Source organism: Patiria miniata, unplaced genomic scaffold (assembly GCF_015706575.1).
Source record: "Patiria miniata isolate m_02_andy unplaced genomic scaffold, ASM1570657v1 HiC_scaffold_9, whole genome shotgun sequence".
NCBI lineage: Eukaryota > Metazoa > Echinodermata > Asteroidea > Valvatida > Asterinidae > Patiria > Patiria miniata.
The window spans coordinates 14,223,165-14,249,850 of NW_024037076.1; the positions used below are offsets into that span (position 1 = coordinate 14,223,165).

The 26,686-nt window shown below is 42.7% G+C and overlaps 2 protein-coding genes across 2 annotated transcripts; one reads left to right on the plus strand and one right to left on the minus strand.

The window, feature by feature from the left end:
* Positions 1-7,418: 7,418 nt before the first annotated feature.
* Positions 7,419-20,476, minus strand: LOC119719890 (spliceosome RNA helicase DDX39B-like). Its single transcript, XM_038189357.1, has 10 exons — positions 20,397-20,476; positions 17,143-17,379; positions 15,976-16,103; positions 15,010-15,292; positions 14,331-14,449; positions 11,365-11,496; positions 10,897-11,006; positions 10,099-10,243; positions 9,177-9,324; positions 7,419-8,763 (listed from the first exon to the last, which is right to left on the minus strand). The coding sequence occupies exons 2-10, from the start codon at positions 17,360-17,362 to the stop codon at positions 8,741-8,743; spliced, it is 1,308 nt and encodes a 435-aa protein (XP_038045285.1). The 5' UTR covers positions 17,363-17,379; positions 20,397-20,476; the 3' UTR covers positions 7,419-8,740.
* Positions 20,477-20,825: 349 nt separating this feature from the next.
* On the plus strand, positions 20,826-26,010 carry LOC119719891 (E3 ubiquitin-protein ligase RNF26-like). Its single transcript, XM_038189358.1, has 2 exons — positions 20,826-20,992; positions 22,161-26,010. Exon 2 carries the CDS (start codon positions 22,779-22,781, stop codon positions 24,264-24,266), a length of 1,488 nt encoding a protein of 495 aa, XP_038045286.1. The 5' UTR covers positions 20,826-20,992; positions 22,161-22,778; the 3' UTR covers positions 24,267-26,010.
* Positions 26,011-26,686: the final 676 nt, after the last annotated feature.

The following is a 26,686-nucleotide window of genomic DNA, read 5'->3' on the forward strand; positions in this document are numbered from 1 at the left end:
ACAGTAGAAACGTTATAAGAGCAACAGTATATTCTAAACCAAAAAGTGAAATAAATTGTCTTTATAATCTCAAAAAACGTTTGCTAAAAAAGTCATTTGAAAGTGGCCAGGAATCGCCTCATATTGCACCACAGAGCATCCATATTCCAAAACTTTTAGGGGCCCTTTAAGCCACGCCGTAAGGGTTTTGGGCTCCGCGTTCGCATTAATTTTGTCCGTCCTTTAGAAATTCCAGCACTCCCTGGCAAAAGTTTGTTCCAGCGGGCTTGAAAATAAGGTTCAATAGTCCGAAGGTTCGATAGTCCGAATTGACAATAAGGTTCGATAGTCCGAAAAGACTCTATGATGGTCCGATAGTCCGAATCAACAGTAAGGTCCGATAGTCCGAATCGACAATAAGGTCCGATAGTCCGAATCAACAGTAAGGTCCGATAGTCCGAAGAGTCATACTGACGAACCGTATTGCCCATTCGGACAATCGAACCTTATTCTCAATTCGGGCTATCAAACCTTTTTCTCAATTCGGACTATCGAACCCTATCTTCTATTCGGACTATCGAACCTTCGGATTAATTAACCGTATTCTATTTTCGGATTAATGGGCCCTTCGGACTATCGCACCTTCGGATTATCGAACCTTCGGACTATTGAACCTTCGGACTAACGAACCTTTGGACTAATGACCCTTCGGACTAGGGAACCTTCGTACTTTCGGGCTGTAACCATTACAAACACAATACCAGTGCAGCAAGTCATGTCCTGCAGTTTGTAAAGGTTTTTAGTTTGGGACATGAAAAAGACAAACAATTATCCATGATGCACAAGCACAAGTGTGTTTCTCCATTAAATGCACCATCCTTGTCGTTGATGGACCGTCTATCCTATTGAAGTATCCATCAGACATCATCTTCTGTGTGACACGAGCAGAGCATTTCTGAAGGTCCACTGTGTGAGTAGTTTATTCTTTCTTGTTATTTTCCGCAAAGCTGGATTGCGACTGAGATCGTGCAAATAAATAATCTTAAAAAAAAGCTTCATCTGTAGTCTTGTTTATTAATTATTAGAGATTTTGGTAAAAATGAACAGAAGTCTTTGTAGAAATTGTAGATATAATTCATCTTGCGTAAAATATACCTTTGCAAGTTTACAAACTTCCACAAAACGTATTAGTTTGCAACATTGGAACGTACATGTATAATTGGTTTGAACATTCTACCTTTTTATTGCTTATGTGAACTGTTTTGGACTGCTTGTATTATCTGCATGCAAACTACACCAGAAAAACTACGTTGTCCACAAAAAGGTTTAAATTGTAACGCCGGAGAAGTATATGCTCAATTCCTGGCTAATGTTGAAGGGTTTAGGGCAATAAATGCATTGCCAGTTGATGTAGAATATGGAGCCGAAGGGACAGTAGAAACTTTTGTGGAAAATAATGCCTCGTGGCATCATTCCTGAGGTAATCATTTATGAGATAATCATGACGTAAGACATTCCATTTTAACGAATCATTGATCACAACAGGGGATAGGAGCGAGGGTCAAATTTACATGTATGTTTAATTTAATACATTAAATTAGGAAACATCCCTCATTTTATCAAACTATTTGTACTTAAATCTTTTAAAGATAGTCTAAGAACAAAATTGGCAACTGCACTGATTTTCTTGATCTCAAAAACGTATAGGCCTATTAAATGTAAAAAAAAAACGATCCATGGCTTATTCCTAACTAATATCTCAATTTTAATGTATAAGTGAGTAATAATTAGCCGATGACGTCATAAATGATGTCATAAATGGCCCTTCCCATCATCCATTTTTTTGCATCCTACCTTTTTTTCGAAAAGGTAAACAATGGAGATGCTTTGGTGTGAAAATGGTGCTTTTGTCCACCCGTGTCACGATTTTATCACTAAGGTACCTCACTTTTCCGCTTATCTTTGGAACAAGTTTCAACATTTAAGATACTAATAATCAATTACAAAAACTCTTTAAGCATAGAATTTAAGCCTTTCTCTCTGACTTAAAAACAACATCTCACAATACCACATACTGTTTGCTGTTTGCATATTAAAACAAGGTGTCAAAGTGACTACCCAAAATCCATGATTTTAGCCGGAAAAAAACAGGTCTTTTGACCAAAAAGGGTTTTTTGACCCACAAAATCATCCTCAACTATATTCCATCCCAATGACATACCACTCAAATGGAAGATCTTGTTGTCCCCTTTAATTTGATACCAAATTTGTTGTTGAGATGCTTGCAGTTCTGAAGATTATTTTTATATTAATTTATATTTTTTCATGTAATAATTAGCTGATGACGTCATAAATGACGTCATACATGCCCTTTCCATCATCCAATTTTTTGCGTCCATCTTTTTGTCGAAAAGGCATACCATGGTATGGAAGTGTAGATAGGACATGGTTAAAAATAAAACTAATTCGTACGTACGAATTACTAATTCGTACGTACGAATTACTAAACCGCGTGTACAAATTACTAAACCGTACGTAAGAAATACTAATTCGTACACTGTACGAATTACTAATTCGTACGTACGAATTACTAAACCGTGTGTACGAATTACTTAAACCGTACGTACGAATTACTTAAACCGTACGTCAGTGATGTAGTGCCTTGATGCTGGGCCTTGGCCTTAAGGCTGCCTTAAGGCTGGATTTTAGGGCCTTGGCCTTGGCCTCGAGGCTTGAGGGCAAAAGCCTTGGCCTTAGCCTTGGCCTTGAGGGTTCAGGGCCTTGCAATTTTGAGTCAAGGCTCTTCAAGGCCCATAGATTTTTTCATTTTCCAGATAAATCTGTTCGAAATTTTGCTGTTACCATTTTAATCGTATTACCATGGAGGAGGGAAGCACCCTATAGATTTGTGTGTTGGGCACACTTCCACTTTTGTAGCATCACATTTTGTTACCATTGTAGTAGATTTGCTGCAAAAATATTCCGTACACTTGTGGGGCTAATGAGATGATCACTTTAAAGAGGTTGTGGAATGCTCGAAGACATTTCCGTCATTTTTCGGGTATATGTAGCCTAAGGTGTGATGAAATAAAAACGACTATTGTTTCTGGCATAAAATGAGTACAAAAGGTACTTTTGAGAGCTGTTTTTCAAGTCCTGTCATGCCTGTTTCGACCCGAACGTGCAATTTGTGTAAAAGTCGTCGTTGCGGGCAGCAAACAAAACACAGTAAATCGTGACGTAATAAACAGGACTCCCGATGCAGAGTAGCATAGCATAAACGAGTCCTGTTTATTACGTCACGATTTACTGTGTTTTGTTTGCTGCCCGCAACGACGACTTTTACACAAATTGCACGTTTTGGTCGAAACAGGACCTGAAAAATAGCTCTCAAAAGTAACCTTTGTACTCATTTCATGACAGAAACAATTTATAGTCGTTTTTATTTCATCACACCTTAGGCTACATATACCCCAAAAATGACGGACATGTCTTCGAGCATTCCACAACCTCTTTAATTGCATATAACTATGGAATAGATCTGATTGGTTGTATATATATGTCTCCCTGATAAGTGCTAAAGATTTGCATGTATCTGTTTTAGATAATGCTGATATTTCTGACCATGTTGGGCCAGCAAATAAAAATTTCCCAAATCAGTTTCTTGGATCCCCCTTTTGTTACACTTGGGAGAATTGTGTGTCAATATAGAAGTAAATCATTATTTTGTTTAGTTAAAGGTAGAGTCCATCATTTGCAGCCATCCGAAAAGTAACTGGCGTAATTATTGTTGAAAAACTAACTTGGTTGAAAGATAGTAAGGAGACTAAACTCCCTGTGAAATTATTCTTTCTGGGAAGCTGTCATATTGAAGTAATCAACGAAAGAAGGCATTTCCAACGGTGATTCTTAAGAAGCACCGTAGGAAAATTTAAATTAGTAGTTTGTTTTGTTATTCAGCGAAGCGCGCACAAGTATTCGAACGACGCACACGCGCGCGCGGTTGTTATAATTCGTCGGATCAGTGCGCGACGTCGCGTATAGTTGCTATTCAAAACAATTCAAAACATGATTCAGCAACTTTTGATTTGAAATTGAGATCTTAGAATGCTGTTTTTCTCGGAATGTACAGCTGAAGCTTAGCTGAAACTTCATCAGGTTAGTTGCTCAGTATCCTTCATTAGATTTTGAACTCTTTTGTTGCTTCAAACGAACAAAATGCACAAATTACAAATGATGGACTCTACCTTTAAACCATATTGAAGACCTGAACTTATACTTTAATAGATACAGTGCAGTCATAAAACGGTGTAGGCCTATGCGAGCATGTTGATTGCAATTAAAGAAATGTTGTTCTTCGTAACGAGCAATTCGTGATGATAAGGGCGGATCCAGGGGGGCCAAAAGGGGCCATGCCCCCCCCCCCAAAAAGAAACCATTTGTTTTTATGTGACGTCGTAATAAAGGCAGGCAATGAGTACAACACCATCTTTTCCTAAAAAAACATCGGTTAAAATGGTCAGAAATTGCCTCAAATCGCACCACAGAGCATCTCGAATCCAAAAATTTTTCGGGGCCCTTAACCCCGAAGCCCAAGCCGTAATTTTTTGACCCACTTTTTTTGGGGGGCCAAAAATTCTTTGCCCCCCCCCCCCCAAAATGGTGTTCTGGATCCACCCTTGCGTGATGATGTGTCACTCATGTGACTATAATTAGTTCTATATCAATGGTCATTTCATAAAACAGGGCCTTGGCCTTGGCCTTGAGGGTTAAGCCTTGGCCTTGGCCTCGAGGCTTGAGGGTCAAAGCCTTGGCCTTGAGGGTCAAAGCCTTGGCCTTGAGGGTCAAAGCCTTTGCTCCAACACTGCCGTACGTACGAAATACTAATTCGTACATACGAATTACTAATTCGTACGTACGAATTAATTAACCGTACGTACGAATTAATAAATCGCACGTACGAATTACTCACTGGCGTAGCCACGGGAGGGGGGGGGGGAGGCGTGGGGGCAGTGGCGTAGCCAGGAATTTTTCAGTGAAGGCCGCTGCTGGGGGGCTGGAACATTTCATGGGGGGTGTCATGTAGATCAATGATAATTTTTTTTGGAAACTCAAAATCTCAGTGGGGGGCGACTGGGGGACGACAAGGTTTCATGGGGGGGCTGTCACCCCCACGCTGTCACCCCCATAGCTCCTATTAACACATGCCTGTGTTTATTATAGCTCCATGGGGCAATCAACCGTGACTCCGTAGCCGGCTACGCTATACGAAGTACGAGGCGCATAGATCGAGTAGCGGGGTAGGCCCGTTCTGCAATTGTGCCCAGTTATTAATTAGTTACCTTTTGTAGTTTGGCCGAATTAACACATCATCAGTCCGTCCGAATCAGTGAAAAGCAGCCGTATAGCGCCAGGGGCACAGAGGTTTGTATTCGTAGCGTCAGTATCACACTGGGCCGGCCGGAGAAAGGGCACTTATCATAAAATATGCTTACGTCACCATTTCGCTACGGAGGTCATTTGGCATCACTGTGAAAACATGAATTATGCAGAAGCCTTGAGTGTTAAACAGTTCTCGTTTCATTTATTTAGGGTGAGTACCAAAAAAAAACTGAACCCAAACCTCCAAAAATATATTTCATATATAAAAAAAAAAAAATATGTAGCATCAAAATAAGTATATAATGACAGGAAAACCTAACTATTCCAGATTTTTTTTTTTTACATAAAAAAAATATATACTGAAATTGCTCAGTCCGTTCAAATAATATCACCATTAAAACGCAATTACCCTAAATACCGGTTTCCAGTGGCGTAGCCACGGGGGGGGGGGGGGGGGGGGGGGGGGGGGGGGGGTCGACAGCCCCCCCATGAAACCTTGTCGCCCCCTCCCCCCCCCCCCCCCCCCCCCCAGTCGCCCCCCACTGAGATTTTGAGTTTCTAAAAAAATTATCATTGATCTACATGACGCCCCCCCCCCATGAAATGTTCCAGCCCATATCAAATCCTTTGTGGTCAAAAGGACCCCATGTAAACTGGCCAAAGCGCACAGCTAAATGACTTTGGACCATAGAGCTGTATAAGGCCTATAGTGTAGTTTTAGGATACCACGTGCGCTTTTGCATGCGCGGTGCTAGCCCGTAGTTCAGCGGTTGTTTATTGTGCATGTTGTAAACGCTGTAATGTTCACATGAGCTACACGCCTGAAAACGTGTTTCTTCGTTCATGAGACCGCAACATTTGCGCGCCACTCGTGCACCGGACGGATGTTAACAGGTCAAATCGCCGGATCAGATCCACCTTTTGCGTTCCCATCTGATCGTGATCCGGCAATTGCCGGATCTGATCCACCAATTGGGGGATCTGTATCCTGGTCCAGAGGTGGATCAGGTGGATCTGATCCTGATCCACCTTATAACGGTCTGGCGCATATGGCCTCCGTGCGCGCGCCGGCCCTTGGCACGGATCTGCATAATTCATGTTCTAGCGACGTCATACGACCTGCTAATCAACTTGGTGACGTAGGCATAAATTATGATAAGTGCACCTTCCTCCCAGTGTGATACTGACGCTACCGTTTTTATTCCTCCATGGTAAGAGTGACGTGTCATCTAGGGTATCTATATCTAGGGTCTAGGGCAGGGTCAGGAATACCAGAGGGGTTCCACTCCACTAAAAAAAAAATGTGCATATTAAAGGAATCAACCAAAATAGCACAGAAAAAGCGCCCTCCCGAGGCACTCAGATGAGGAGCAAGGTGAATTCTGGAAATTACAAAGATTACAAACTCCTGGACAATTTCCTTATTCAATTTTACCAGAGCTACCAACCATTTTTGATTTTTGTTTTATTCCCACCTCAATGCCGGCCTAAGCCGGCCCCTGAACATACAGGGCGTAAATCCCCCCCCCCCCCACTTTTTGACAAGGGGGGAGGGGGAGGGGGAGGGGGATGGGCTATTGGATCATCCTCCCCCTCTACTAATTCGCGGTGAAATACAAAAAAAATATTTTGAGGCATCTTCCAACTTCCCAACCACCATAAGCTTGAAATGCGCCGTTTTGATGCGAGATTGAGGGGTGCAAGTATGCATAAGAAATTAAGATGTACAGGTACATCTGTATCCTGAACAGTGCCCCCTAGTGTCATGTGCAGCAAGGACCCCCCCCCCCCCCCCCCTAGATGTGGCCCGGTCCCTGCCTTTTTTGCGAAATAGACCCAGACGCTGGGATGTTTGTGAACGAAATATTCCCGCCCCACCCCATATATACATGTACCAGAACAGCAGTTATGCAGAGGAATGTTTTTCCTCCATCAGCTTGGTTCAGGGTGAAGACATTTGGCCTAAAATTGGACCCGAAAGTTACTCCTTTTTTTTGGCAAGAATAATGATTCCCATCCCCCTAAAAGAAAGAAGAAATCAACAAACTACACAGATGCCCAGTCTTAAAACAACACTATTTATTTAATTCCCATAATTGAACACATATAAAATGCACTTTCGAACGAAACTAAACCCTTGGGGTATCCATAAAACTGGAAATGAAAAGGTAAAAAAAAAAGGCTGACCTTTGAAGTACATGTACATGATTTTTCCAATGAAACAGCTTACATTTGAACACTTTTTTGTGCTACAATATTGAACAAAATTATTGACAAAACTATCACAATGTTGAATTCAACAGCCATTTTTTTTTTACAATTAAACTCTTTTTGCCACAGACAAAATAATTCTTGAATTGTTGAGGAAAAAGGTACTCGGCAGCTATTTATTTTATAACAATATCTGACTTCATAAAAAATACAGGCTGCTACAACTGCTTAACACTTGAATCATGGCCTGTTGGAACACAGCATACACGGCCACGTGTATAGGTTCAAGCAATGTCAGAATTTCAATGAGATTGTCAAATTACTGTAGTCTGCATATGTACTTCGGTCAATGTATATGTTAAGTATCTCTGAGTTATGGCAGCACGGAAGGAAAAAAAATCATGTGTCATTCAAAATCACTTTAAAAGCTAAAACACTAACATCAATATGTACAGAGAATAGTAACTACATGTACATGACAAAAAGAAAAAAATAAAAGTTTAAAAGCATGAAACCCATCTGCATTACATTAATGTTTTTTTTAATGTTTGTTCAACCACATCTTTCTTTAATATAACTAATTTCATGGGTTTTTTTCTCTCAACAGGGGTTTCTTTGGATGTTAAAATACTCAAAGTCCAGTGAAAATGCAACCTCATTAAAATAGGCCAAGCATTAGCCATGAAATTATTCACAAGTGTTCAAGGTCTTTGTCTGGATTTATACACTGAAGTCGAATTATGGAGTTATGGTCAAAATACATTTTAAAAAATCCGCCCTAAAAAGTGGCCCTTTAACAGTGAGAACCAGTTCAAACTGCATACTGGAGGAACAAACCGGTTTAAGCAACCTCAAGCCCACTACTCTCTTCAAAAATTTCTCTCAAATTCTAAACGGGCTTAGATTGACTTTTCGCAACTGATGCAAACTCATTGATTTTTGAAGTTCACAGATCCACGAAAAGCCAACCAACTTGGAATGTTGATGATTGATATTTAACGTTTAATCCACTGGTTTTGAACTAGCTTGGCACCGTGTTGGAGATTACTGGCTCGAAAAAGGTTCAGATAGGTTTCAGCAAGACTTTCCCTCCCACAGATTTGCCAAGTCTTGTCCAGGAGAATTTCAGATCACAAGGCTGACGAACCGCTCGGAACTTGCTTGCAGATCACTGGAATCTGTCAGGTTCAACTATTGTAAACAAGCAATAAATAAAAAGTGAATTGTTAAACTCAAAAAGAAAATAACGGTATAAATTATTTACATGTTACTTCAAATTATGTGGATAACTTGGTTAAGTTAGGCTCACAAACATGGAAGTTGCATCAACAAAAATAAACCCCACTGATGATGCCCACTGATTGAATGTTTTAAGTGACGATTCCCGTTAATGAAGTGTAAGATCTGAGACTGACGTGATGGGTACAATCGGCATTAGGATCAAGGTGGATTTCCTGCTCTTGGGTAAAATAAAAATGGTGGAATTTAGAGTGAGGGGCGTTGTCGCACGACCCAGCAGGAGTATGTTTAATACTTTAAATGGTACAACTTTTTTTATTGTGAGGTGACACTGTTAGACTTGGAGAGACAGAACAGTGACTTACTGTAGGAGGCCATGTCAATTTCTTCGGGGAGTTCTGTGATGTTGACCTCGAAGCGGTCTTGCACGTCATTCAGGATTTTGGCGTCGTTCTCGTCCGAGACGAAGGTGATGGCCAGACCCTTGGTGCCAAAACGGCCAGCACGGGCAACCTGCAAATTTCAAGAGGTTTTGAATTTCATTGTTTTGATCTTGAAAATTAACAACAGTTAAAAAAAGGGTAATGAATCAAACGGACATCATCCAAGGATGACAAGCAAATCCATCAAGGCATGTTTGACAAAATTTGAATCTGCGTAAGGGTGCTGGAAGCATCACAGACTTAGAGATGGCTACTATTGTTGCCTTGGTGTTTAACATGCTAGGAAATGGATAATACATATCCTCAGCCAGTCAGACCCAAATGTCACCAAGATCACTACTTACTCTGTTTCTGCGCTAAAGCGAAAACACAGCAGACATCCAGCCAAAAGCAATGTACACCACATGTCCTTTTCGAAAATTTTGGCAAACTTGTACATTTTTGGCAGGGAGAACTTGTCTGTGATAAGATACTGTGCAGTTTTAGGAGCTCTGAAAAAATTCAGCACTCATACACAAGTAACTGTAACCAGGTTAAGACTGGCCAAAATAGTTTGCCATGAACACACATTGCATTCTACAGCTAGTGAATCTTTCCAAATGTGGGTCAATATCTAACTTCATTTCAGTAAACAGGCTCATGACTGGTGGAAACGATTGGCTCCATGCACCAACAAGAGAGGGCGCTTTTTGACCACTTTCGAGAGTCCTGAGGCCGTAAGGCGTTGTTGGCAATGCGTTCGATGTCTCGCCCAGTGGTCTCCCCAAACTCTCCCTTTTTTACCGTTGAGGGGGTACTTGTGCACGAAGCCCATAGATAGAACCCAAAGCAATTTTTTTCTTACCCTGTGAAGGTAGGTGTCCGAGTTTTCAGGCATGTCGTAGTTGAAGACGATGTTGACTCTCTCAATGTCCATGCCTCGGCCAAACAGGTTGGTGGACACCAAGATACGCTTCTCGAAATCTTTGAACAGCTTGTAGTTTTGTAACCTGGGGTTGTGAGACAAAGACAAATATGAAAACAAATGTTGGTTTCAGGTTTTACAACTTCCAGCTCAGCGACGCCATGATGGAAGATTCTTGCTAATAAAAGCCAACCATTTAGTGCAACATGTGTTAATTCAACGTGTGCAGTTCGGATAGACAAATGTAGGCTACAAAGCTCTTGGATTCTACAAGTCGGAAAATGCCTGTATTGGGCATTACGGTGTACGTAGAGGTGTTGGTCCAAAATTTGATTGCTTCATGCAAGGTAATTAAAATGTTAAAAGATTCAGGGAAAAAAAATCAGAACAATTTCATCCAGGACAGACTTTTTGAGAATTTACAACACTAAGCCTCCCACAACATTCAAAATCTCTTAAAAAAAGTACATCCATTATTACTTTACATGGGCTTGACACCCCTAACCCTAACAATCCGAAATCCTTCAATTTTAATACGATTTTGCACACCCCCTAGGGAGTTATGGTTTTAAAGAATGAGGCAATTGCACAGTGCTGGATTTTGGAGAATTCAGCAAGTTTCCGAACGGAAATGTCGTTTGGGGGGGGGGGGGGGGGAGGAAGAGTTTGAAGCAAGAAATTGGTAACGTATTTTTTTTTCGCACATGCTCCTAAATCAAGTAAACATCATTTGCTGACCTTGTCTCCTGCTGCATAGCGCGATGGATGCTGATGGCAGGGAAATTCTGCTCCACCAGGAGTAGGCAGAGAGCCATGCAGCGCTGCACACTCTTGATGAAGATCACCACCTAGGGAGAGCACAGAAACAAAGTGTTGGCGATCACTGGTTGGTCTTTATCCCTAACTCCCTGGGGTCTTTTACTGGGAACTGGACCAATTCAATCAAAATCCATCAGCCACAGTTGTATCCTGCTGCAGTAGGCAAACACAGACTCTGAGGCAGTTTGGCCTCGAGTCTTTTGACTGGATGGATCTTGCTACACTGAGCAGGCTTGTCATTTTGACAAGTGTTGCAGTTGCTGCCTTTAGCAGGGTTTCTAGTCAAAATACCTCGGAGTGTTAGGATTAAAGTGAAAGAAACACCACTCAAATATTCATCTGGAACTGTAAATGTGACCCTGCTTGGTGATTTAGTATTATCATTACCTGGTTGAATTCCAGAACATCCAGCAGGTCAAACAGCTTGCGGTTTTTCTCGTTGTCCTTCAGTTTGACGTAGTACTGCATCAGACCATGCAGGGTCAACTTGGTCTCGTCATCTACGTACACCTCCATGGGCTGAGGAGAGTTGGGCAATACGGTTTAGTACATCATAATTTACAAGGTTTTTTTGGTGTGGGATGGGGCGCCATTCATCTAAGGATGCCAGAACAGCATGAACGGGTTAGGAATTCTTTCCTATATCATCTCAACTTTTTCACAAAATTTGTCTTGCATATTTTATTACAAAATTTCTAGTCATTTTGACGTATCATTTCTATGGATCAAATTTTAATTGGTCAATAGAAGAGAAATCAGAATGTATTCACAATTTATAAATTTTTTTATTGTTTATATTCCTTTCTTGTTCCTGAAAGAAATCCGACAATGGAAATGCCTTTTTATCAGACCGATGATCTTGGACGCATTGAGGCCTTACAACACGCAGGTTGAGGGGTCCGCACTTTCCAAGCACCGGTCTGATCTGTGTCGGCACAGCAGCTGTTCTGGCATGTTAGTCCCTACAATAATGGGGCCAAGTGTAAAAGCCTATGCCAGCCACAATTCACGAAGCCAAATAGCCCAGTGTCACGATTGCCCCCACCCCCCCACGTCGTCCAGTATCAGTGGCTGACAATGTCAAGTTAAAACTGCAGCGACATTTTAAAACACTTTCTTGAATAACTGTGGACTCGACTGAAAGGCATCGAATATCAGCCAAGCGTCAAGTTTGAATTATGCTTTTACTGTTGGATGTGCTATTCCATATTCTATAAAAACAAGAACAGACTTTTCATTTGCTGTGACAATTAGTTTCAAGTGATATTGTAATTGGCAAAGGTTTTTTTTTCCATCAAAATTTGTATTGCTGCACATTACAGAGCTCCCCATTTCAATCTCGCTAATTTGTCTCACATTTGTTTTGTTTGGCAATCAAGTATCCTCCTTTTTATCAATGCTGCTTCTGTTCACAGTAAATTTTTGGGAATTTGACTGTTTCACAACCCCAAGTTTCATTGATTTGATTGCTGTCCCAAAAGAATCTTGTTGAATTTAAATTAAAAAAAATTTAAAAAAATTGGGGTGGCCCCCTTCAGGCCTTCTCCCATTGGACATGTGATTGGAAAGGGAGATGGTAGGTCCAGCAAAACGTTGAGCCACGACCAGGCGATGACGCGACCGAGAACCACAGGACAGGCAGGCAATGGCAAGGCAAAGGAGGGGGTGATGCAGGGGGTCGCCCGATGACCACAGCCGGTGAAGTATCCGTTGATTCGTGGAGGTAGGTTATCAAGTCCCTTGTGAAACGTGTCACCGATAACCAATCACCCATATATAACAGTTCACCCACTGGGAAGGGCTGGTTTGCTTACCCCAAGATTATTGTCCGATGCGTCCAGATTTTAAGAATTTCCACTTCAGCCGACGATTCCGATAACGGTATGATGCAAGAGTTCTCAGTATGGGATATTCCACGTGATTGCATAGTGTAGTGATTGAGCTGCCGCTGGTAGTCCACACTTCATAGTGAAGTATTTTTGAAATATTTCTCTCTGTCGTTTGGTAGAAGCTGTATTGCTTTTCCTTTAAAAGTCCGCCCTTTTTGGGATCAAATTTCATTCACTGGCCAAAAGCCAGATGCAGAAACCTACGCGAACACATCAAGGGCGTGAAATTATACGAACCAATTATCAATTGTATTTTTCGGGGAGAAAAGTGGCAGGCACTATTCATTTGTCTTGGACAGTATGGTTGGTAGAAAAGGCAAGAATCATAAACCAAATGAGAATCCCTGAAAAAATACCGATGATGAACTCATGGGCGCCTTTGGGCCTGACCTAAAGTCAAGTCCGCATTTCCCACGAGTAAAATCCAAACCAAAATTCCAAGACGCATAAAAAACCACATCATATTATGAACCCTAAAAAAAAATGTTGAACTCATGGGCGCCTTTGGGCTTAACCTAAAGTCAAGTCCGCATTTCCCATAAGAAAATCCAAACCAAAGAATTCCAAGTAGCATAAAAAACCGCTGTATATAGAGAAACCCTACAAAGGTGGAACTCATGGGCGCCTTTGGGCTTGACCTAAAGTCAAGTCCGCATTTCCCACGAGTAAATAATTCCAGACCAAGAAATGTCCACAGACAAAAAAACCCAACAAACATTATCATCCCTAAAAAACGGAAGTGAAGAACTCATGGGCGCCTTGGGCCTAACCTAAAGTCAAGTCCGCATTTCCCATGAGAAGAAAAAAAAAATCATAAAAAATAAACACTTTCAGCAATTAATCCTTCACTTAACATAAAATTCTTTGTGCCCAGCCTGATGCAAGTCTATATTTCCATGAGACAAAAACAGCACCAAAAGTCTTGAAAACCGGAACTGAATCATTGACGAGACAAACTCATGGGCATCTTGGCGTGACCTGAATTCACGTCCGCATTTCCGAGAAGACAACCTAAAACATCCATCAAAAGAAATTCCAAAAAATGACTTTTGAATTAGAATGTGCCTGCCACAGTCTATCAAGATATGAATGTGAGTGAAGCTTTTGCCCCCCCCCCCAATTTCTTTTTTCATTATGTGCGTTGTCGTTGGGAAGCTGCTTGCTGTAGACTCCGCCACTGGAGGTCGGAAGATGAAGGTCTGCCATGTCTTGTCTGCCTACTTGATTGCCATTTGCCGACCTGCCTCCTGTTCCCCGATGCTGGTGCTCTGCTGGCTGCCAACCCCATATGCGACCTTCCCTTGGATCACAGCCATCTCGCTGTCGACGCAATCAGCTGCTATCGAGCGAAAAGATTCACGCTCAGAATGAGACTACCGGAGTGTGGCCTTTTCAGGACCCCACGGTCACGGTGCGCTTGAGCTGGAACCCGCAGAGTGCAGGACAGAGGGTGGGTATATTTACGTCTTGCATGAACTTCTTGCAGACTGGGCGGATCTCTTTGCTGAGTGTAGCGCTGAACATCATGACTTGCTTCTCGTGGGGCGTAGAACGGAAGATCTCCTGCACGTCTTTCCTCATGTCTAGAAGAAAAAGAACAAAAATTATAGCTGATAATCCAGTGCACTGAGTGTTATGTTATAAAATTGAGTCAATTTTGAAGCTTACAAGACCACTTCATCCTAATCCTTCAAAATCCCCCAGGTGGTTTTCAAAAGATTAGGCGATACGGAACCAGCCACTTGTACTTTGCATGGGGATTGATGCCTTTTGGAAGTCCATGAACAAAGAATTTGCCATTGGATTTTTGCACAGAAGAGATTTTGGAGGAATAAACAAGGTTCCTAGCAAGGATGCCATTGATGTAATTTAGTGTCAAGTTCCCTACATATTTATTGAAATTAGTCACCTCTTAACTGGCCCTTCACTTGGAAAGCCAAGTTAGTGGAGTTGCTTATCCCAGAAATACTGTGCAATATATTGCTTGTGATTATGCTTACAGTTGATTTTATATATGCTAAGCAGCTCAATTAAACAGAGCTCGGGGTAGCACCACAACATTGGCAGCCAATTGCTTTCAAAATCAGCGCCAATCATTGGAAGTACCTCGGTTCAAAATCTCAACACATAGTAACTGGCTCACCTAGCTGTTCCAGCATCTTGTCGCACTCGTCCAGGATGAAGTGCTTGACGTTCTTGAGGTTGAGGGACTTGTTGCGCACCAGGGCCAGCAGGCGGCCCGGCGTGCCCACCACGATGTGCGGCGGGTCCGTCTTGAGCCGCTGCATGTCCTTCTGGATGCTCAGCCCGCCGAAGAAGACGGCCACTTTGTCCTGCATGTCCTTCATGTACTTGGAGAAGCGGTCGTACTCTTTCTTGATCTGGTAGGCCAGCTCGCGGGTGTGGCACATGACAAGTACACCAATCTACAGCAATAAATAAAAAAATATGATAGTGTGATTGGGAGAAAATCAGAAGAGAATCACGCGTGCATCAGAAAACAACTATGAACCGTTCAAGTCGAACAATACATGCATGCTTGTTTTTTAACAAGGCGCCATACATTTTGTCAGAAAGTATGTTGCTATAGTAAACTACGTTTTGACCAATTGTGTTTTGCTCAAACCACATCTTGTACTTGAATAATGCTTTGGAAGCCAAGCCACATAATGAGACATTTTGAAATGCAAGAAAACTTCTGGGGAACCCGACTCTAGATTCAATTAAGGTATACATGCATCATGAATTTAACCACTACCCCTTGAGTGCTTTACTAGGAACCTTCCTTACTCCTACGAATTCAAACACCATGGTAAACTCTACATCCAAAGTGCTGGAGTCTGATTACGGTGGTATGCCTAACCCCATGTAAAGCATAATCAGTTTACTAGTGCAGTACTCACTCTAACAGATTCCAACAAACCCTGGTGTTGGGCTTTGACTGGATGGGATCGTTAGGGTTAATAAAAATACATTTTTTTTTAATGCACATAAGCAATGGGCAGGGAAAGTCTAACCAAGGAGGCTCAGCATATCTCCCTTTTGGATACAATTCATCCATAAAAAATTGATTGGCTGTGTTTCTGCACTTAAGAAAAATCCACCATACCTGACCAGAGACAGGCTCCAACTGCTGCAGAGTGGAGAGAACAAAGACAGCTGTCTTGCCCATACCGCTCTTGGCCTGGCACAAGACGTCCATGCCCAGGATGGCTTGCGGAATGCACTCATGTTGAACTGTGGGATTTAAAAAAAAAATACAACATTAGAAACATTAGAATATTAACCCTAACCGCCCTGAATCCTCCAAAATCCTTTTTGCAAATTGGAGGAATTTGCAGGATTGAGGTTACATGGCAAAAGTGCATTGCTGATTTCGGAGTACGCACTTTGTCAAGGTCTTGGGCCGGACCTTGTGTTGTTTTATTTGTATATGCTCAGCCGTGCATAAATTTAGTCCTTGATTATACCTGACATCCTCCGCACTGCTCCAGGATGTCACTGCCTCTGCCTCTGCCTCAGCCTATTGACAGTCATAGCCGGAGGATTTTGCAGGATTCAGGCAGTGGTCACCCCTCCATGGACCATATTCAAGAAATAACGGAGGAATTTGCAGGATTGAGGCTACATGCTATTTTTCCATGAGGCCAACTGGAGGATTTTGCAGGATTGAGGCTACATCCTAGCAAAAAGGCCTAGGGAGTTAGGGTTAACGTTCCTTTTATGGTATATCTTTACACTTATAAGGCATCTGCAAACCACTTCAACTGCTGGAAGAAATTGCCTTTGAACAAACCAGGGCATTAAGCCCTCGGTATTAAAGTGAAAATAGCTGTGGTCAGGAAGACAAAAATTCCAGGGGATTCAGAGTTAAATCTTAACTCAGAGATGCCACAGGGTCTGCTTGAAAAAAAAAACGGAACTGGGTCTGCTTGAAAAAAAAGAATACGTGTGCTTAGCACACAACACGCCCGCACGCGGTGAAGCACGCGCGAGGCGCCGTTGTATACTGCGTGCAATTAAGTACGTTGGCCGCATGCAGGCTCAGCAACAACATACACAAAGACTGTTTTTAAGACTACTTCAACGAACAACGTTGTGCCATGCGTGCGCCTAAATGTACTAAATCGAGGTAAAAATCAACGCATTTCCACAGTTTTTCTTCTCTTTTTCTGGTTAATTTGACGGCCGGAAAAACCGGAATTTTGTGACATTTTTTTTAAAAACGGGAATTCCAGTTAAAACCGGAAAAGTGGCATCTCTGTAAACTGATTACCTTCTGAGGGATGCTCAAAGCCACAGTCCACGATGGCCCGGAGCAACTCTGGCTTCAATAAGAAGTCGCGGAACCCGGAGCTGTGGATGGACACGTACGTGCCTTTCACGTCTTTTTTGGCCACCACCTGGGTGGTCGCATCACCCCCGGCCTCCTGCGTGGCGTCATGTTCCTCCTCCTCGTAGTCCAACAGCTCTTGCTCAACGTCGTTTTCGGCCATTTTAGTTAATTATGTTGCTGTTGTTGGGGAACAATTCAAAGTGAGTAAGGAACTGATGTTTAATTCTCCAAATGACAGTGAAAGGTCGGTCAAATCCCCACAAATATCTGTCAGCCTTTGTTTCGCGGACAAAAAAATTAACGTAGTGGCAATCGTTACAACAGCGGTTACACGATTTTCAACTGCTATTGTTATGGCATTGCAAAAAAATCTATATCACATTTACAACTGATCTTCTGAATAGAGCACTTTGATAGCTCGGATGAATGCTTGACTACACTACCATTTTCATTTTTTTTTTTTAGTTTCATTGAAGTCCCCACTTTTAATGTTTTTAATAAAATAAAATCAGAGTTTTTGTAGAGGTAGATATCATTTTATTCTTCGTAATCTGTGGCTTAGTCTTAGACTTAGAGGATTTTTTAAATGGGAAATAAAGTCCAAGAACTATTCGGTCATGTCGATAGAAAGGCTGGTTCCAAAAGCCGTAGATAATACATCTTTGACGTTGAATATTGTCAGGTCAGGTTTGAATATCCACTGCACTTTCGCTCAAAGCACCCTCTATCGACAACTCACATAGAGATAAAACGCAGTGGCTATCGTTACCGCAGCCGTAACGCATTTCCCATTTTCTATCGTTACGGTAGTACTGCAACTTTTATAAAAACATGAGAAGAAAATATAAAATTAGAAGGAAAAACGGAAAAATTCTGCCAACCGGACACCACTTTTTTCAATTAATTTTCTAGCGCCAAAAGTTACCTTTTTTATGGTTATTCCCTCCACTTTCCCTCCTCTACTCTCACCGCCTCCTTTCCTTAATTTCTATTTATCAATCAGTCACTCACTTCATCGAGATTCGAACCTCGGACGCTTGCTTGATACACGAGTCTCTTAACCGCTAGGCTGCGCACGATCGCTGTTGCAATGATCAATCTTTGGATGTATTTGAAGTATCCATTGAAATAAACTAAATATTTATGAGAAAATAAATATTCATAATGACGTATTGCACTATCATTGGCCGGCTCAGGCAACGTCTCATGCGACGTCATGGGACGTCATGGTTATCGATGTCATGTGTATAACGTACCGCTATTCCAGACACTTCAATCAGTTTTGACCGGCTGCTTCAACTCAGATCTGCACTACATGTGCATGCAAAGTGTGCTCCAAAAACACATTTTTACCAATTTTTTTTCGCATGTCCACTCTTTCCTGGATTCCTCTTGGTTGAAATCACAAGGTAAGGTGAAAATTTGGATGTTTGGGGCAGGTAAGTGGTGTCCGGTTGGCAGAATTTTTCCCCCTATCGACTGAGCTGTCGCACTGCTCGCTAGAACGTGGGGAAACAAATAATTATATACCTGCGTGCGTATCAAAAAAGTATCGTAGAGGGCGCTAAACAACGGCTGCCGTAACGATAGCCACTTCGTAGATAAAAACAAGACAGTCCTCATTTTCAAAAGTAAAAACTTGAAAACCCCAATTCGGATCTAAGGATGTGAACCATTTCCTGGTACAACTATAGAATGCAGGGCCACTTTACTCTACATCCGCGCCTCCGTACGGCTGCGTGGAGGCGTGGAACCGCAGTCGACCTACCTCCGAAAATCGATCGTGGAGTCGTGGAGCCGCAGAGAATTGCGCCCTCTATCGGTGCGCGTCTCTGCGACTCCGCGACTCCGCGCCTCCACCACTGAGAGAGACAGTGCCCCGTCGCCCTCCCCCCCCCCTTCCTAATTTGCGCGCCCAATTAAAGCGACTCTGCGACTCCGCGCCTCCGCGACTCCAGACAGTGCCCCGTCACCCTCCCCCCCCTTCCTAATTGGCCCGCCCAATTAAAGTGACTCTGCGACTCCCCGACTCCGCGCCTCCGCGACTCCAGACAGTGCCCCGTCGCCCTCCCCCCCCTTCCTAATTGGCCCGCCCAATTAAAGTGACTCTGCGACTCCCCGACTCCGCGCCTCCGCGACTCCAGACAGTGCCCCGTCGCCCTCCCCCCCCTTCCTAATTGGCCCGCCCAATTAAAGTGACTCTGCGACTCCCCGACTCCGCGCCTCCGCGACTCCAGACAGTGCCCCGTCGCCCTCCCCCCCTTCCTAATTGGCCCGCCCAATTAAAGTGACTCTGCGACTCCCCGACTCCGCGCCTCCGCGACTCCAGACAGTGCCCCGTCGCCCTCCCCCCCCCCTTCCTAATTGGCCCGCCCAATTAAAGTGACTCTGCGACTCCCCGACTCCGCGCCTCCGCGACTCCAGACAGTGCCCCGTCGCCCTCCCCCCCCCCCTTCCTAATTGGCCCGCCCAATTAAAGTGACTCTGCGACTCCCCGACTCCGCGCCTCCGCGACTCCAGACAGTGCCCCGTCGCCCTCCCCCCCCCCCTTCCTAATTGGCCCGCCCAATTAAAGTGGATATGGATGCTTCGTTCTCAAAAGATTCCGCCGAGAATTGCGCCCTCTATCGGTGCGCGTCTCTGCGACTCCGCGACTCCGCGCCTCCGCCACTGCGGCCACTCCAGTGCCCCGCGTCTCCGCGATTCTGCGACTCCAAGACTCCGCGCCTCCGCCGCTCCAGACAGTGCCCCCAACACATTTACAAGCACGCCCTCCCTTCCGATCCTTCATGAGAAGCTTTGAAGACAAGTGCAGTGCATTCCTTCGCTGTACTTAGCACTTTTTGGCAGGTTTGCATATCTATTACTCCTATTCCATCCACGCCTCCAGGCAAAATAAAAAACCTTGCTTCGGCGTGGCCCTGCATTCTATAGTTGCTCCCATTTCCTAATTATAAAGAATTTTCTCGTCCCATTTGCGATTCCGAACGCTTAATTTTAATCTCAGACGTGGCTTCAGGCACAAAACTGCCTTAACCAAATTCTTTGTCATCTTTGTCCAAAAAAGTATTTAAATGGCAATCAGTATTCCACAAATTCTCCCTCATAAAATATTTGAAACAGTTTTAACAAAATTAGGTTGTTTTTAATAAGTTTACTTGCGCATGAAGCGCGATTATGATGGATTTTCTTACCTTTCTCGGAGTCTCACTAGCGACAATAGAAAACGGCGACTAAAGTGACGTCACGTCAGTTTCGTACGTACCCGGTGTCTTATTTTATCTATGACGCACGCACAAGGACATTGCACAAATCTGTACAGGGCCGGAGACGAGGTTGATAGGAACGCTTTCAACCTGATGACGTCATTAATGCTATGCAAAAAATTGATACCCCTTTTGTAATGACAAAAATTTACACTGCACATTTTTTGTTCTCTTCGTTCTTTGCAAACACAACTGTACTATTGATGACCCAAAATTCATTGATTTTGTAAATTATAGGCGAACATTTAACTGTAGTATACTGACGGAAATATTAATTAGATATATTTAAGACAACTATTATTGCGTAAGCAATATTTTTTGTAGCACCATTAGTACCCGACTAAGCAAATAGTAATGCATTTAATCCGCGCTGGGTCAGGGATCCGCTTGAATTGAGATTTTGTTTACAACTGAACTGAAGTGTTAGCTCGGCCTGGCCTTGTTTCGGGCTGATAATTTTAGTTGTGTTCGAGGACAGAAGTAGACTGCAGTGATGGTCTTTTGTTCTCAGACTTTTTACCAGGGTGGGGACGATTCCTTCCTTTTCGGTTTTAGCTGGACGATTGCTTCCGGTATGGTCACGTCATGACTGTTGGTGGTGCCTGGGGGACTTCGCTGCGACTTTGGGCGTGACTTTTCACTTGGCATGCTGGAGTGATTGTGTAGACAGTTGAAGAACAAAAAAAACCGGAGGTGTCCGGACACCTCCGGTTTTTTTTGTTCTTCTTAAAAAAGTTCTGTCGCTCCTCCAAAGTCCGCAATCTCGGGCAACATTCTCTTAGTCTTAATTATACTGACCTTATTTTAAAAAGGAAAGAATGTTGCATCCTGACGCCACTTTTTTTCATTAAAAATAAAATCATCGTAACGTTAGACCCACTTACCATTCTAACTGGGGCGCTAGAACTCATTTTTTCCCCCGAAATTTGGATTTGGTCTTTCCAATGGTCTTTGGTACTGTCGTAAGTCTGGATACCATGGATACTACAATTCTTTCCTTAAATTATTTTTTTAGAACGATCAATTGGGAGAAAATGTGACTTTCTTACTTGATTTTCTGGTAACGAGCATGCGAATCAACACACTGCCGCACTGTTGTACCGCGGTATGCTGGTGGCACGTGAGGCACAGTGCGCTGGTATACCAACCAATAACCGACGGTCTACCAAACCAGATTTGACACTATCGCCAAGTTGGTTTTCAGTGTTTGTGTTTCTTGTCAATGTCATCACTTTTTAACCCATACTTTCCCTCAAATATCAAAACACTGCCATCTTTCCACAATATTAATCCTGCAGATATTCAACATGGTGTCATCGTCATCTACTTAGATGAATCCAAGGGTTAAGAAGTGGATTTTCATTCTCTTTGGTCCTCAACTACACAATTACCGTCACTTCACCCATTTTCAACTTTGCCGTCACTCAGTACCTGGAATAAGTGCTTACCTTGGTAACTGGGGGTGGGCTGGAGAACTCCCTTTTTTCAAATTTTGACATTGGTCGGTCGAAGCATGGAGCTATCGAACTGGCCCTGTGCTGTGAGCTGTGGGCCACAGTGAGCCACATGCGCACAGTTCCGCCATGTCCGCACCGGCATTCATTCAAAACATATTTTCATTGGAATGTTAGGAAATATTAACAATGTTACACTTAACGTAGTTTTCTCTTTTGTTTTTCTTGTTTAATTTAGGTTACTGTGATGGAAGCCTACCTTCTTCCAGAAGCACCGTATCAAAAAACAGTCGGGACAGTGACACTGTAGAGTACAACCCAGTCAAGTCAGTAGAAGAATGAAAATGACTGCACAATGAGAACAAATGTACACAAATACACTTGCAAGATCAAGACATTTCAGTCTAACAGCCAGCTAGACCTACGGCAGATTATGCACATGTGTACATGCATCATTAACTTCGTCATTTTGTGACTTCAATAGCTTCTTTATTTATCTTCAACAGTAACTGTTTTGCACAGCTCACGTAGCTTGTCCGGATAAGAGAATGCCAGCACATCTGGACTGCATTGTACTATGGTGATGAGTGTTCTTTAGCTTAGGTACACATGACTTTTCTGTAACGTGCCGCTTCGCTCCAAAACTTACACCGCTTGATATTTCTTACGAGCAGAAATATATCAACGACATTTGTCCGACATTTGTCTTGCGTGCAGTCAACTTGAGTACAGAACAATTGGAAGGGTGAATTGCTCTTTCTAGTAAAGTAACACAACAGACATATCTGACACCTGGATGTTGCTACAAGAGTAAAAACCTAACTTTTGTCATTGCAAGACATGAATACATGAGATCATGGCATTGGCAGATATAATTGCAAGCATCACACATTGGATTAGCAGTTTCCTATGGGTCTGCAGTCAGCCTTTGTATTGGATTCATTGCATCTACGAAACCAACTACGATGCTGTGTCAGCGTTATTCTCCGCCATCCTTTACTGTCTGTTCTACACAGCGAAGGCCGTGCAGTTGCTATTGTTTGGCATTCTGTCTATGGTCCAGATTATTATAGATGTGCTTGCAAGTCTGAAATATGTCTTCCGTTTCATTTCATCTGCAATATTTGCGCTCATCAAGTTTGGGATTCAGATCTCGCAATTTTCAGTTTCTGTTTTCCAAATGGTACTGGAATATGGACCTTGGGTGATTGAAAAGGTGTGGTGTGGTGCCGTGTGGTGTTATGCAGCGATAGCATATTGCATTAATTGGGCTTTGGATTCTGCTGGAGGTCTTCCGACACCATCCATGCTGTTGGAACCTCTGAAGGAACCTCTGAAGGGCATCGTTTCATTTTTGTACGATATTGTTGTGTCTTTTGGGAGCTGGCTGATTACAGCAGGGAAGACGGTTTCTGATGTATTGACTGAAGTCCAGTCATTGGCATTTGGTCTTGTAACCGGAGCACTGACTGCTGCTTTGGATGCATTTCTCCGATTTGTGGGCGATTTGTGGCAGATGAGGACCGCTGTTGAAGACTCAATTATGATGGCTAAGGCTTACTCGGGCAGAAAGGCGGCTGAAATATATACTGAAATTCTAGAAGCCAGCAGCAATGCTTTTGGTTCATTTGTCGATCTCATGGTTGCCCTGGTGTCCACAATTTCCTACGTCGGGATCTTTGCCATTGTCTGCCTTCTTCTTGTCCTGATCCCTTTGAAGCTTTACAACCTGTTTGTTAATGCCTTGAGGTCGGCCAACACAATGATGAACCTTTTCCACCGCGCATTGTCTCGTGGTGAGCGCAACCACCTACGGCAACCACGATACCAGCAGAACGTGGAACAGAGGCTTCCACGGGAGAGGGATGCATTTGATATGGACGATGATGAGTCGCTTCTAAGACCACGGCGCACAGCCCCGCGAGTGCCACAGCCTAGGCCGCAAAGCGCGCCACAACCTGGACAACAGCAGGTTCCAGCAATGCAGCCACCGTATGCCCCTCCAGCAGCCAATGGTGCTGGCCCATCAGGGGCGAGTCAGAACCAGAGGCGAGTCAACCCTCGGAGAAGCTCACCATCTCCCCCAGCGTCCCACCCACCCGTCCCGAAGTCCACCACTACCAGCGCTGCCAATGACCTTGCGAGACAACTGGAGGAGGAACGTGACCGTCAGCTGTGCGTGGTCTGCCAGGACAACGGCAAGAACATCTTGATCCTGCCTTGCAAGCACCTCTGCATCTGCCTTGAGTGTGTGGAGGAGATAACAGGCCAGCCAAGACGAGATGCGAGGAAGTGTCCTCTCTGTCGACAGGCCATCAGAAGTTACCTGGAAGTCTACGCTTGAAATAAACATACTGGTGTGAAAAAGGATGAGAGAGACTGCCTTGTAATTGTATTCATTATACAGACATCATTTATGTTCTGTGGCCGATATGGGAATGTCTCAAAAGCCAGAACTCTTGGAACTTTCCACCAGGCAAAAGCCTGTTTTAATTGGGAACATGCATTGCTTCCTTTGGGAACAGCTCGGGAACACCAGGTGTTGGAATTTGAAGGGTCGGGGTGGTTAGGTTTAAGGCAATAAGCTACTACGGTTCTTTGCAAAGTCTACTTTTCATTCATAAAGAGTTTTGAAGGTGCTTAGAACTCACCAACACCACTTGTCAGGGTTGCGGGTACGAGTAAAAGTGGGGATTTGCACCTGTAACTTCCAGAGGCACTCCCAGAGCAAAAATAACTGACAAAAGGAGACTTTGCCAACAAGGGATGTTGACTCGGTTGGTAAAGCTATTTTATAGGCTTGGGCTTCAAAGGAATCTTCAATATTTGTGGGAAAAATTGTTTATGTTGCACATTTTAAGCCAACTGAAAAATGCAGTCACATCACATGGTGTGCTAGCTGAAGCACGTTAACCCGAACCCCTAACTATTTGGGGTCAAGTGATATATTTCAAATACCACAGAATACTACATGTGTTGTACCCATTGTAATTTCGTATGGAAGGAAATTATGCATACTACAGGTTACTACTCATTAGTATTTTGTAGCTTTTAGCATTACGCGCGTGAGGCACTGACCATAGAAATGGCAAGAGGGGTGTTTCACAAAAATGAGGTAAACTTGTTGAACAAAATCGTTGGGAAAATTGTGAATTTTTGACCGAAAGGTATTTATGAATGGGTTATCAGCATCCAGGCCAAGCCAAGCTCATATTTATTCCCGTATTAATGTGTGTGCATGTAAATGGCTGTAATATGACATTTTATCATGAAATTTATGCAAACTGTTTTTGTTGAATGATGCTGGTGGCCTGCATGTAATTTTTTTTTATGAAGTACAGTATATGGTACATGCATATTTCTAAATGCTGTGACTGTTATAATTTGAGATAGGCCTATACAAACAATGAATGTGCATATTTGTGTTATGAAAATGAAGTATTGTGAAAACACACAATATGTCTTGTACAGACTGCAAAGCTGTATTCAAGTTTCCATGTCATCTTTTTTACCTTTCTGCATCTTGAGGACAAACATCTGTTTCAATATGGTATCTCCTGACTCCTGCTCAATGCAGTTAAGGTTTGGGATACTGAAATATGTTTACTTTTACTGAAATATGTTTACTTTTTAATTAAAAGTATCAATGTTTTTATTTCAAGGAAAATGTTCCCGTCTTAAGAATATGACATTACACGTATACTCAATAGGTGCTGTTCTTACTTGTACATTGTAAAATGTTTACCTTTATGAGGGAGTGGTTTCATCATCCAAAATACCAGTTGACCACACCCCTTTTTTTCAACTCGTCTTCCAATTATCTGAAATCCAAAACTGTTTTTGTATCTTGTTTGTAGTCAGACTGCTGCTTTTTTCAAACTTACTGACATGTGTAACACCGCATTAACTTGTAGTCCTTTCATTTGATGCATCTAGCCTTGAATGCCATGTAATACTGTAAATGTAAAAGAGGCTTTACAATAATTTCTGTAATCTCAACTTTATGCTTATTGCCTGAAATGACTTGTTATCTAGCCACTTGCTGTTGGATGATACACTAAAGATATTGTAATGCAGATAGGAAGAAATTAATGTGTGTCAGTTTTTTATAGATTTTCCCGGCCAAGTTAGCAGATTTGGCGGCCAAATTGGTGACCAATCGCTCATTTTCGCACGAATTTGAATGCACGTGGAGATCAACATTCAATTAGCTAAAAACACCAATCAATTTAACATTTGAAGCATGCGATTGCACATTTTAATCATGCAATTTTAAACAACAGGGCATTCAAATTAAAATCGCACAAACGAGCATCCAAATTCGCCGGAGCTCCCAGCTGTGTAAGTTTGGTCATTCAAATTCACCATTAAGCAGGCATTTGTGAAGAGTGAGCAAATGAATTCGAAATAGGTTTATGTCATTCCATTGTTTGTTAGAATTAGATGGAGTGCCTTTGTTCCAATTTGGAAGTATGGATATAAAACCTGTCTCCAACAAGATTCTGCCAATACTCTGATCGCCTTGCACACTGTTAGCTTGAAGCACTAGAAATATCAACATGGCAGTAATGGGCGTTACATGAGAATTTCAAATGTAGATGCAAGGCACGGCAAGAGATCAATGGCTAACAGACCTGCAGAAGACAGTTTCTTCATCACTCCAAAATAAAGAGAGACAAAAAGGGATTCTAAGATGATCAAACATCTGAACAGTTAAAGAGATGTAAACAAATATATATATATATATAACCAAGATCACAATTG